The sequence below is a fragment of the Lynx rufus genome, unplaced genomic scaffold (genome assembly GCF_022079265.1).
Source record: "Lynx rufus isolate CCGP_SWC_20201006 ecotype Redwood Valley unplaced genomic scaffold, mLynRuf1.p SCAF_1, whole genome shotgun sequence".
Taxonomy (NCBI): Eukaryota; Metazoa; Chordata; class Mammalia; order Carnivora; family Felidae; genus Lynx; species Lynx rufus.
The window spans coordinates 185290971-185303486 of NW_025814823.1; the positions used below are offsets into that span (position 1 = coordinate 185290971).

The 12516-nt window shown below is 37.9% G+C and overlaps 1 protein-coding gene and 1 long non-coding RNA gene across 3 annotated transcripts in view; one reads left to right on the forward strand and one right to left on the reverse strand.

Annotated features, from left to right (window-relative positions):
* Window positions 1-12516, forward strand: part of LOC124520510 (uncharacterized) — a 51547-nt gene that overhangs the window by 11322 nt on the left and 27709 nt on the right. The gene's annotated exons all lie outside the window — the stretch shown is intronic.
* The window catches only part of HMMR (hyaluronan mediated motility receptor), a 40500-nt gene continuing 34849 nt past the window's right edge, over window positions 6866-12516 (reverse strand). For both annotated transcript variants that reach the window (XM_047091380.1, XM_047091373.1), the window contains exons 17-18: window positions 8227-8389; window positions 6866-7716 (exon numbers count right to left, since the gene is read on the reverse strand). In XM_047091380.1, the coding sequence (XP_046947336.1) occupies window positions 7697-7716; window positions 8227-8389 (183 nt within the window). In that variant the 3' untranslated portion in view covers window positions 6866-7696. The remainder of the gene's footprint in view (window positions 7717-8226; window positions 8390-12516) is intronic.

Consider the following 12516-nt stretch of genomic DNA (forward strand, 5'->3'; position numbering starts at 1 on the left):
AAGTTCAACTTCCACCCAGGTCAAGATTTCAGGGTTCCTGACTTTGAGCCCTGCATTGGGCTCTGTGCTGACAGCTCAGAGCCTGGAGCCTGCTTCAGAGTCTGCGTCTCCTTCTCTCTCTGCCCCTCCCCTGCTTGCACTCTGTCTCTCTCTCTCAAAAATAAATTTAAAAAATACTCAAAAAAAAAAAATCTCTAGCTTGTGCTCGTCAATAAGCACAACTTACTGTTTTTCAAAGATTTTACATTTATTTCTCTTCCTTTGGTCATCTCTCTGAATATGAGCTTTATTTTTTTTTTTCTTCAACGTTTTTATTTATTTTTGGGACAGAGACAGAGCATGAACGGGGGAGGGGCAGAGAGAGAGGGAGACACAGAATGGGAAATAGGCTCCAGGCTCTGAGCCATCAGCCCAGAGCCTGACGCGGGGCTCGAACTCCCGGACCGCGAGATCGTGACCTGGCTGAAGTCGGACGCTTAACCGACTGCGCCACCCAGGCGCCCCTGAATATGAGCTTTAAAGTATTGTGTAGTAAGATAAGATTTTGAAATCTTAATCTTTGAAATTTTTTAAAAATTTTATTTCTCGTAGCACTCTCTTAATTTTCTCCTACCCACCTCGCAGCATCCATAGAGCCAGAATTAGGATGGTTTAAGTGAAAATACACAAAATAGCAAATATTTGCCCTGCTGTTGTTATTCTCTTGAATGTACAGCTAATGAGGATTATGAAGTGGATGGGGGTAAGAGAGGCTCAGTCCTTTTTCCTGACTCAGGGAGAAGAGGTAAACATTGTGACTGAGATGGGAAGGGAGGGTATTGGAGCCTCTCTGTCATGATAGTCTCCAGAAAATCTAGTTGACAAAAATTTGGAGATTAAGGCTCAGGTGACTCCTAATTTAAAGGAATATTGGGGACACCTGGGGGGCTAAGACGTTGAGCGTCTGACTTCTGGCTCAGGACCCTGATCTCAGGGTTTGTGAGTTTGAGCTCAGCATCAACTCTGCTGTAAGAACAGAGCCTGCTTTGGATCCGTGTTTCCTTCTCTCTCTGCCCCTCTCCCAAACTCTCTCTCTCAAAAATAAATACATAAATAAAACATTGAAAAAGATAGATGAATAGTGAAGGAGTTAGACCCGGAGTCTCAACAAAAACTTTTGTAAAGAGAGTGGATGTCTTCATGTCTCTAGGTTCTGGGGCCTTCTGTTTTACATTGCCATCACTTTTTGGACCCCCACCCTATTTTCAGGGGATATTTCCATAGAAATCACGAATAACAGCAAAAAGAGAGGATCTGGAGGGACGGTTCCAGGGATGTTGAGAAAGGAGGCAGGGCATCCCAAACTGTGGACGATGCTTTCTTGTCAGTAGTATGAGCATGAACTGGTATTTAAGGTTAAGGGCTAATGTGGATATACAGGGCCTGAGCTGAAGTACACATGGTGCTCAATTCCCAAGCCCAGGCTTCTGATCACTCAAATTTTCACCTGTCAGCCTCAGCAGACACAGACCAGATCCTGCATGTTCCTGGGAGGCAGCATGCCAAAACCCTTGAAGCAAAAGCCTAAAGGATTAAAACAGTCCAAAGTTCAGCCCTTTCCTTCTACAGATACCACATCCACACTTTCAGTACATCCTAGCCTGGCACTCCCTCAGAAATGTAATCCATTCATTTCACAGCTGATTTCTGAAAGGTCTGAACACTCTTTCCTAGATATACTTCTCTTTGGGGAGATCTGGGGCTGGGATGATGATGATGACGATTTTTGGCAACAGTACGGAAAGGTAACGTCACTGGCCTCTCACTCATGTAGTCCTTGATAGAATCCACTGTTAAGAGTCATTTATTACCTTCTGTACCTCTATCTTATTATTAAAGCTGTGCTACTTTTTCTTTAGCATAATGAAATCAGTTTGTAACTATATGCGCATAAGTGTGATTCTTTCTCGCTAGACTGAAAGCTCTGTGAAGATAGGAACTGTCTTCATACATTTCTGTAGTCTCTGGCATAGTGATTATTAAAAAAAACCTTGGTGGGTTTTTGTTTTTTGTTTTTTTTGAGAGAGAGAGAGAGAGAGAGAGAGAGAGAGAGAGAGAGAGAGAGAGTGAGCACAAGTTGGGGAGGGGCAGAGAGAGAAGGAGACAGAGAATCCAAAGCAGGCTCCAAAGCTGAGCTGTCAGCAGAGCCCAACACAGGGCTTGAACTCACAAACCATGAGATCATGACCTGAGCTGAAGGTGGATGCTTAACCAACTGAGCCACCCAGGCGCCCCAACCTTGGTAGTTGTTACATGACTGGTCAATAAGGATCAGTTACCATCTGCACACTCACCATTCCCAGGTGTGTATGTGTTGTCCAGAGCCTTCTCCTGAGGACCCGTATATACAAGATTCTACCTGATATCTCCACCTCAAACTCAGTATGTTCCAAACCAAATGTGTTTACTTCACTTGGCAAATGGGCTCTTTCACCCAAGTTCTTTATCTCAGGGAGTACCAAGGTCTCTCATCCATTGTCCAAACCAGGCTATGGGCCATCTTCTGCTTTTATTTAGATTATTATCTTTTTTTCTTCTTTAAAAAAAAAATTTTTTTTTAATGTTTGTTTCTGAGAGAGACAGAGAGAGAGAGAGACACACAGAGAGAGAGAGACAGAGCATGAGCTGAGGAGGGGCAGAGACAGAGGGAGACACAGAATCCAAAGCAGGCTCCAGGCTCCTAGCTGTCAGCTCAGAGCCTGATGTGGGGATTGAACCCATGAACCATGAGATCATGACCGGAGCCGAAGTGGGACACTTAACTGATGAGTCACCCAGGCACCCCTTTTTCTTCTTTTCCTAAAGCAAATAGACAGTATCTAACACATACTAGGTACCAGTAAATATTACTGGATAAATGATCTGACTTCTGGTCTATTCCCATAGAATTAATTTTCCACGCAGCAGAGTGACGTTCAAAAACATATCTGATGCCCTTTAATAGCTCACCATTGTCCATAGGTTAAAGTTCAATGTGGGGCTTGAACTCATGACCCTGAGATCAAGAGTCGGATGCTTTACTGACTGAGCTAACTAGGCACCCCAAAAATCAAATTTCTTATGTGTTTTCTCCTTGTGATTTGCGCAGTCAGATCTACTTATCCTTGCAGTTTAACTTCTTGCCATTTTTCTACTGGTGATATTGAATGTTGTTTCTCAAATGTGCCAAACTCTTGTACTTTCCCATTTGATGTTACATTTCCAGTGAATCCTCATATCTATGATCCTTCTTTATCTGACTCACCCCTACCCATTTCTTCAGGTCCTGGGTCGTGCTTACCTCCTGACCTGACTTGGATGGGCTTACAGACTCCACTAGGTCACTAAGTACTTTGCAAAGTAAGATCTTAGTTAACCCCTTAGCTCATCAGGGACTGTATTGCCTTTTGCTACCAAACAATTTTACAGGGAATATTCTTATACTGAAGGCTTTGTATAGATATCTGAAAGACAAAGTCCTGGGAGAAAATTTCTGGGCCAAAGAGCACATGTTTTTTTTACTTTAACAGATACTGTCCAGTTGATTTTTAGTAATGTATCTATAGTGTATCATCATAGTTTTTTTTAATCAGTTTTTTAAAAAGTTTATTTATTTTTGAGAGAGAGAGAGAGTGCATGAGTGGAGTGGGACAGAGAGGGGGAGAGAATCTCAAGCAGGCTCTCCACTGTCAGCCAGACCCCACCGTGGGGCTTGAACCATAAACCATGAGATCACGACCTGAACTGAAATCAAGAGTCAGATGCTTAACTGACTGAGCCACCCAGGTACCGCTATCATCATATTTTTTGATCATTGTTAATCTGATATGGAAGTATCGGCATTTCATTTTACTTTACATTTCTTGGATAATAAGTAAGATTATCTTTTCAAAATTAAAGAACATTCACATTTCTTCTAGGTTCTGTCTGCATAGATCTTGCCTACTTTTGGACTTTTAGTGTTATCCTTATTCATTTATAGAACTCTCTAATCAAAAGAAATTCTGCTTTGCCTATCATATGTGTTTGTCATTTGATTATGGAGCTTTTCTTCATCCAGATTCTTTTACTTTTTATGAAATCACAGCTGTATTTTGGGGCTTCATAGTCTTTACAAAATTTCCCCATTTTGAAATTATAAAGACACTCACATTGTCTTGTACTATGATTAGATTTTTAAATTTAATCTATATTTTATTTTTGGTTTGAAAGTGAGGTGAAATATACAACTTCTTTCCTCTATATGGAAAGCCAGTCATCCTGAAACTATTTATTGAATAACCTACATTTTGAGGAAATTCCACCATCGATTATTTCTATTTTCTTTAAGTAGAAATAGCTATCAGTGGCTAAGAGGGAGATGCTGAAGTCTGAGGTTTGAGGAAAATTAAAAATGGGAAAGAGGGGTGCCTGGTTGGCTCAGTATGCAGAGCATGTGAATCTTAGTCTCAGGGTCATTAGTTTGAGCCTCATGTTTGGTGTGGAGCCTACCTAAAAAAAAAAAAAAAAAAAAAGGAAAGAAAAACACAGAATTGTTTGGTGACATCAAGAGCCTACTTAAGGTTGGAAAGCGGGACATGGTCACTATCTTTAATATTAGAGGATTTTATTTAGTACTGCTCAACAGTCTGGGTACAAAAGCATAAGATGCAGATGCATAAGATGAATTTGTGCAGTGTTGAATTTTAACAGGAATGTGGGAGGAAATACACAAAAAGATAGAGTAATGGACCATTACACCTAACATAAATAGTAAAGTGAATTAAACAGAAGGTGGTCTGGTAAGAATTTTAGGATAAATTATCATCCTAATTGCTGTTATTTATTTTGCCCACAAATCTATAATTTGGGTATTTATTTTGCCCATGAATCTGTAATTTGGGTAGGGATCAGCCCAGGCCATTCATTGCTGTTCCACATCACCTGGGGCAGTTGGCTTGAAGGAAGGGAATCAACAAAAGATGGCTGGATTCCAAGATCAAGTGTCCAAGAACACCTTGGAAATACTGTATCATCTTTGATGACTGTGGTAAACAAAACAATGGTTCTTTCAATGATGTCCACATAGTAATCTCTGGAACCTATGAATATTACTTTATATGACAAAAGGAACTTTCCAGATATTATTAGAGACTTTGAGATGGGAAGATTATACTTGATCAACTCTGTGGGTCCAATATAATCAAAAGGTCCTTAGATGGAAGCAGGAAGGTCAGAGTAAGAAAGATGTGACAACTGAAGCAGGGGTTGGAGTGATGCTTTGAAGATGGAAGAAGGAGATATGGGCCAAGGAATGCAGGCAGCCACTAGAAGTTAGAAAACACACGAAAATAGATTTGTCCCTAGAGCCTTCAGAAGGGACACAGCCCCACCAACATCTATTTTTTGGCTTCATAACACTCATTGTAGATGTCTGACCTCCAGAATTGTTATATAATAAATTTGTGTTCTTTAAAGCCACTAATTTTGTGTTAATTTGTTATAGCAGTAAGGCAGGGTTTCTTTCTTTTTTAAAGGCCAAATAATATCCCATTGTATGTATTTCCTTTATCCATTCGTCAGTGGACGTTTAGGTTGTTTCCATAGCTTGGCTAATGTGAATAATACTGCAATGGACACAGAAGTGCAAATACCTTCTTGTGATTCTCATTTCAATTCTTTTGGATAAATATTCAGAAGTGGGGTTGCTGAATCACATGGTAGTTCTATTTTAAATTTTTTGAGGAACCTCTATACTATTTTCCATAGTGGCTACACTATTTTACCTTCTCACCAACAACTGTACAATTGTTCTAATCACTGGGTTCTACTCCTGAAACCAATACTACACTGTATGTTAACTAACTTGAATTTAAATAAATAAATAAACCACAAAAAACAAGGGTCCTAATGCTTCCATATCCTAATATTTACTTTTTTTTTTTTTTGATAATAACCATCTAACAAGTATGAAATATTGTCTCTTTGTGATGACTAGTGATTCTGAGCATCTCTTCCTATGGCTGTTGAACACTTGTATGTCTTCTTTGGAGAAATAACTATTCAAATTCTTTAGCAATTTTTATATTATTATTTTGCGTTTATTATTGCGTATATTATTATATCACGTAATTTCTTACACATCTTGAAAATTAACCCCTTTGATGTACAGTTTGCAAATATTTTCTTGAATTCTATAGGTTCTTTTCACTTTGTTGTTTCATTTGTCATGCAGAAAATTTAGTTGGATGTAGTCCCACTTATCCACTTTGCTTTTGTTGCCTGTGACTTTTGGTATGAGAAATCAGCACTAAGACCAATGTCATGAAGATTTCCTATTACATTTCTTCTAGTTGTTTTATACTTTAAGGTTTTTGAGATGATTTTTATATATGGTTCGTTCTTTTGCACTTAGATATATTTGTTGAAGATATTATCCTTTCTCTACTTATATTCTTGGCACCCTCAACTAGTTTCTGGATTTCTCACAAGGGGAATTTGTCTATGTATTATTGCTGAATCAGTATGTCTGTGGGGAGAAGGCAGGTCCAAGGGTTCTATTCTGCCATCTTGCTAATGTCATGTCTCAGTATGGTATGTTTTAACATTGCTTTAATTTTCACTTATTTTTGTCTTTATATTTGAAGTGCATTTTTTTTATAATTTCTATATTTCTTCAGAACTGTGGCTTATAATATCATACCAACTTTGTACATCAGTTATTTTAGATGAAGATTCACCATTTCTACATAATATACTACCAAGTATGATTCTGAGGACAAGATAGAGAGGGGAGAGCAGAGACAATAAATATACCTTAAATAGAAGCATTAATGTAACTTCATATAATACAAGTTGAATAATTGGGTAAATGACTTAATGTGTGATTTTATTTCATATTACAAAAATATTAACCAAGCAGCCAGCAGTCAGATGGCAAGCACTCTATAACAAATTCTGTTGAGGTTATGAGCATAGGTTTTCAGAGTGTTACTGAATCTAAGAATTGACTGCAGAGTTTGTTAAAAATGCATATTTTCAAGCTAAACACCAGATTCTAATTTAGTAGGACTGAGATAGAGTCTAGGAATCCACAAATTGTTGACCAACTTAGTGACCCTGGTAGGAGACAAAGAGATTACTATGGAGTTAGGCATACACGTATTTCTTATTTGAACTGGAAAAATGGATGATGGGTATGACAGAATGAACCTTGTTAGACAATCAACGGAGAGGCAGGAACGGGCCAACGTGTTTTAGCCTAGCTTAAGAGGCTCAGATTAGAAAAGGCCTCCAGTATCACACCAAAAAACCTATGGATTTGAATCTTGAAACCAAATAAGGTTTCGGAGTAGGGGAATAATAATCTGAGTGATTTTTAAAGGAACGTTGATTTGCTGGGATGAGTTGTAAAGATGGAAGGCCAGTGAGGCTTAGAATGAGGTGATAAAGGTAAGCATCAAGGGGAGGTACAGACAATAGAAAAAAAAAGTCGGAAGTCATATTGGTAAAAATGTTGAACTTCCATTTACATACGTAAGGATAGGAAGTTAATATTAAATACATTAAAAATAGTCATCAGAAACATAATAGTAACAGCAACAATAGCAATAACAATAATAAAAATACTAAGAATGAAATAATCTTTAACAGGTCTTTCAGATGTTTACTTGCATCATTCTTGAAACTCCACAGGAGCTCAACAGCAGTTTGTATTGCCTGGAAGAATTATTAAAAAGAGGTGTTAGTAATCTACATTAAAACTAATCCATCAGCCATTATAAACTAAAAACAGGCATTTCCACCTTCTGTAAGGCAGGTGAAGCAATATTTTGTACCATAATTATATTTTTTCATTCACCACTAAAAAAAAAAGTTTATTTATTTTTGAGAGAGAGAGAGAGAGAACACAAGCAGGGTGGGGCAGAGAGAGAGAGAGAGAGAGAGAGACAGAGAGAGACAGAGAGACACAGAATCCGAAGCAGGTTCCAGCCTCTGAGCTGTCAGGGCAGAGCCCAATGCAGGGCTCGAACCCATGAATGGTGAGATCATGACCTGAGCTGAAGTCTTAACGCTTAACCGACTGAGCCACCCAGATGCCCCAATATGAATTTTTTATATCAGAAACTGTCAACAAATTTTCACAGTTCATAAAAATGGACAATTTGTGATATGCTGTGAAAGCAAATTCAAAGGAAGATGACACTTATCCATTTATTCATTTCTTACCTTCTTTCAACGGGGTTTTGAGAGCAAAATTTTCTTTACTTTCATGAAGAAAAGCCTTTGAAGGATCAAAGTGTTTGATACCCAGAACTTTATTCAATTCCTCCTGAAGTTTTGTTTCACTTTGTTTTTTCTTAGCAAGCTGAGAGCGGAGTTTTGACACCTCCTATGTAAGAGAAATATAGACAACAAATTACTAAACCTCATGTTGGTGAAATGTGTTATCAGTGTTACTGACAAATTTCCCAAGGTGTTCATGTATCAAACCAAAAGGCAAAAAATCACTACTAGATACAGGCTTTAATACTACAAATTATAAAATGACACTGAACAGGTGTGACAAAGGGGATAATGAGACATTTCAGTCTTTTTGCCACTCTACAGATACAAAGCTATGTTTCTGATAAAAGTTCATCTCCAAATTAAATGCTGAGATGAACTTGTGGCATGATAGCAAGAGAAGCTCCAGTAACCTGCTTCCTAATGAAACTAAAAATTATTAAAAAAAAAAAAAAAAGGCAACCATTTAAAGCCTGTAAAAATGGTTCTAAGGCAAAACAGGCAATGAAGAAACATCTATTCAACCAAATCTACAAAAATATGGTAAAAAAAAAAAAAAGGTAAGGGTCTGTGGTATTTGACCCAAGTCTGCTCCCTCTCTCGCAACTCCCAGTTTAGCAAGGTGGGATAGACAGCTGCAGGCAAGAACAGGGCCCTCTGTTTCTCCAGCTCCCACTCAGAGGCTTTTCCTGTTGCTGAGGCCACATCCCAAGCAAATGTGGTTGAGAGGTGAAGGATCCTTTCTTCTGTGCAACAGGGGCTCTACCTTAGGTGCTGTGTGCAGAAAATGCTGGGAAAATGCTGTGTGCAGAAAATGCTGATCACCTTTGCTGCCTTGGCTCATAAGGTGATGATTCCATGCCAGGAAAGGCAAGCTGAGAGAACCTGAGAGTGCTCTCCTTGACCCTCTCCCCCACGTCTGTCAAGCACTCAGTTCCCAGGCCAGATGTCTCATTCAGAGAAAAAGCTTGTCATTTTCTCCTACTTCAGCTCCAGAACCCTGTCTCAGAGATTTTACCTGGGGGAGCAGGGGTAGAGAAGTAGACTATAAAACACATAGTTCCTAATTTCTCCCCAAAGGAACTGACTTCACTTGGAACAGCATTTGGAGAAATTCAAGCTGGAGGGTGCTGTGAATAACAGTCAAGGTGGTGGCGCAAGGGAGCTGGGAAGTGATTCAAAATACAGGCAAAGCTGTAGGTTTACAACTGGTGAATAAGACAGCTGGGAGAAGTCCTTCTGGCGTCAGCACACAATCAATCAATGACCTAAGACATAATTCCAACAAAGGAGCCAGAATTCAACTGGATTAGTTTGAAGAGCAATTTATACTCCAGGGCACTGTTAAGAGCAATAAGTGACTAGTTATCCAGTTTAACGTGTGATGAGGGAAATAGAGGAGACAGCTCTACCAAAATCAGTGTCATCCCAGGGTGACCGTGGGCACACTTCAGACTGAACCTCCCTGAGCAGCAGTATCAGAGGCACTACACTACTGGGGGGGTGGGGGAGGAGGAACAGACTTCACTAGCACAACCCAGCCAATTACTAAACAAATCAACAAGAAAATAACAACACACCTTGAAGGAAAGGGCTGTAACCAAAGGTGCTACAACATATAATCTAAAATATCCACTTTCCAACAAAAAAGGCAGGAAAGCATGACCTATACATTGGAAAAAAGCAGGGAACAAAAACTGCCTGTGAGAGTAACCAGACACTGGATTTATTCAAAAACGGTTTCAAAGTAGCCATTATAAATATGTTCACAGAACTAAGAGAACTAAAAAAAAAAAAAAAAAAAAAAAGTGTGAATAGTCAAATAACTAGACTCAGAAATGAAAGAAGGGACATGGTGACTGACCTTACCAAAATAAAAAGGATTACAAAAAAAATACTATGAAGAGTTGTATATCCATAAGTCAGATAACTTAAATGAAACAGAGAACTTCATAGAAAGACACAAACTACTGAAACTCTCTCAAAAATAAAGTCAGTATGAATAGACTCATAAGAAGAGACTGGATAATAAAAACTACCCACACACACAAAAAGCTCAGATCCAGATGGCTTCACTACTGAATTCTATTGCACAATGAATAATTAATACCAATTCACAAACTATTTCAAAAAATTGAAAAGACAAAATCTTTCCCAACTAATTTTATGAGGTCAGCATTGATACCAGAACCAAATACTACCAAAAATATTGTATGAAACCTGTAGACCAATATCTGTCGGGAATATGGATGAAAAAAACCTCAGCATATATTAGCAAGAGGAATCCAGCAATACAAAGGGAATTATGCACCATGGCCAAGCAAAATTGATCAGAATGCAAGGTTAATTTAATATCCAAAAATCAATTAATTTAAGAAATAAACAGAATGAAAGTCACATGATCATCTCAACAGACACAGAAAAGGTGCTGGACAAAATTTAATACCCTTTCATGGTAAAAACACTAAAAAAACCAGGAATAGAAGGAAATTTTCTCACCCTGATAAAGAGTATCTGTGACAAGCCTGCAACTAATAGTATACTTAACAGAGAAAGTGTGAATGCTTTCCCCCACCCAAATCAGGACCAAAACAAGGATCTCCACTCACACCACCAGCCAGGGAACTTATTAGGCAAGAAAAAGTAATCAAAGGCATTCAGGTTAAAAGAGAAGTAAAACTATCTCTATTTACAAATGATCATCTATACAGAAAATCCTAAGGAAACCACTAAAAATCTATTACAACAAATAAATGAGTTTAGCAAGATTGAAAGTTACAATTTCAGTATACAAAAATCAATTTTATTTCTACACACTTGCCAGGAACCATCTGAAAATGAAATTAAGAAAACAACTTCATTTACAATAACCTCAAAAAGGATAAAATACTTAGGAACAAGTTTAACAAAAGTGTAAAACTTATAATTTCAAAACTCCAAACCATTGTTGAAAGAGATTAAAGATGTAAATAATTGGAAAAACATCCCATGTTCATGGATCAGAAGATGTAACATAGTTAAGATGGCAATTGACCCAAACCTATCTACAGATTCAACATAATTCCCATGTGAATCTCAGATGACTTCTTTGTAAAAATTGAATAGCTGATTCTGCAATTCATATGGAATTGCAAGGGACCCAGAATAGCCAAAACAATCCTGAAAAAGAAGAAAAGGGGATTCATGCCTCCTGGTTTTAAGCATTCCTTTCCTTTCCCCTTTGCCCTCTCTCCCTCATTTCCTTCCTTCATAGAATCCCAAGTAGGCTCTGTGACATCAGTGCAGAGCCTGACACAGGGCTTGAATCCATAGAACCTGAGTCAAAATCAAGAGTCGGATGTTTGACTGAGTCATCCAGGTGTCCCTACCCTTTTTTAAGGTTATTTATTTATTTATTTATTTATGCATGCCTTCTGGTTTTAAAACTTACTACAATCCAACTGTAATTAAGACAGTGTGGAAGCACAAGGATAGCTATATAGATCAGTGGAAAACATTTGAGACTCCAGAAATAAACCATAAATATGTGGTCAGCTGATTTTCAACAAGGGTGTGCAGATCATTCATTGGAGGAATGAATAGTCTCTTCAACAAATGGCATGAGAACAACTAGATATCCACATGCTAAAGTATAAAGTTGGACACTTACCTCTCACTGTATACAAAATCCTCAAATGTATCAATGAACTCAATGTAAAAGTTAAAACTGTAAAAACCCTTAGAAGAAAACATAGGGATAAATCTTCAAGATCTGGGATTTGCAAAAGATTGTTAGAGAATAAAGAACAAGAAACAGAGGAAAAAATAGATACATCGGACTTTGTCAAAATTTTGTGCTTCAACAAACATCAAGAAAGTGAATGTACAGAATGAGAGAAAATATTTTCAAAGACTACATGTGATAAGGAACATATACATAATATATAAAGGACTCTCATAATTTGTTAAAAAAAACAATAATCCAAATAAAAATAGGCAAAGGATATACACAGATATTTCTTCCAGGGAAGATATACAAATGGCCAATAAGGACATGAATAGATGGTCAGCATCAGTCACCAGGGAAATGCAAATCAAAACCACAATTAGGTATCTCTTCATATCCACTAGTATAGTCAGAATGAAAAAGTCACATAACAAATGTTGGTAAAGATATGGAAAAACCGGAACCCTCATACTTTATAGGTGGAATGTAGAAAGATATAACTGCTGTGGAAAACAGTTCCTCAAAAG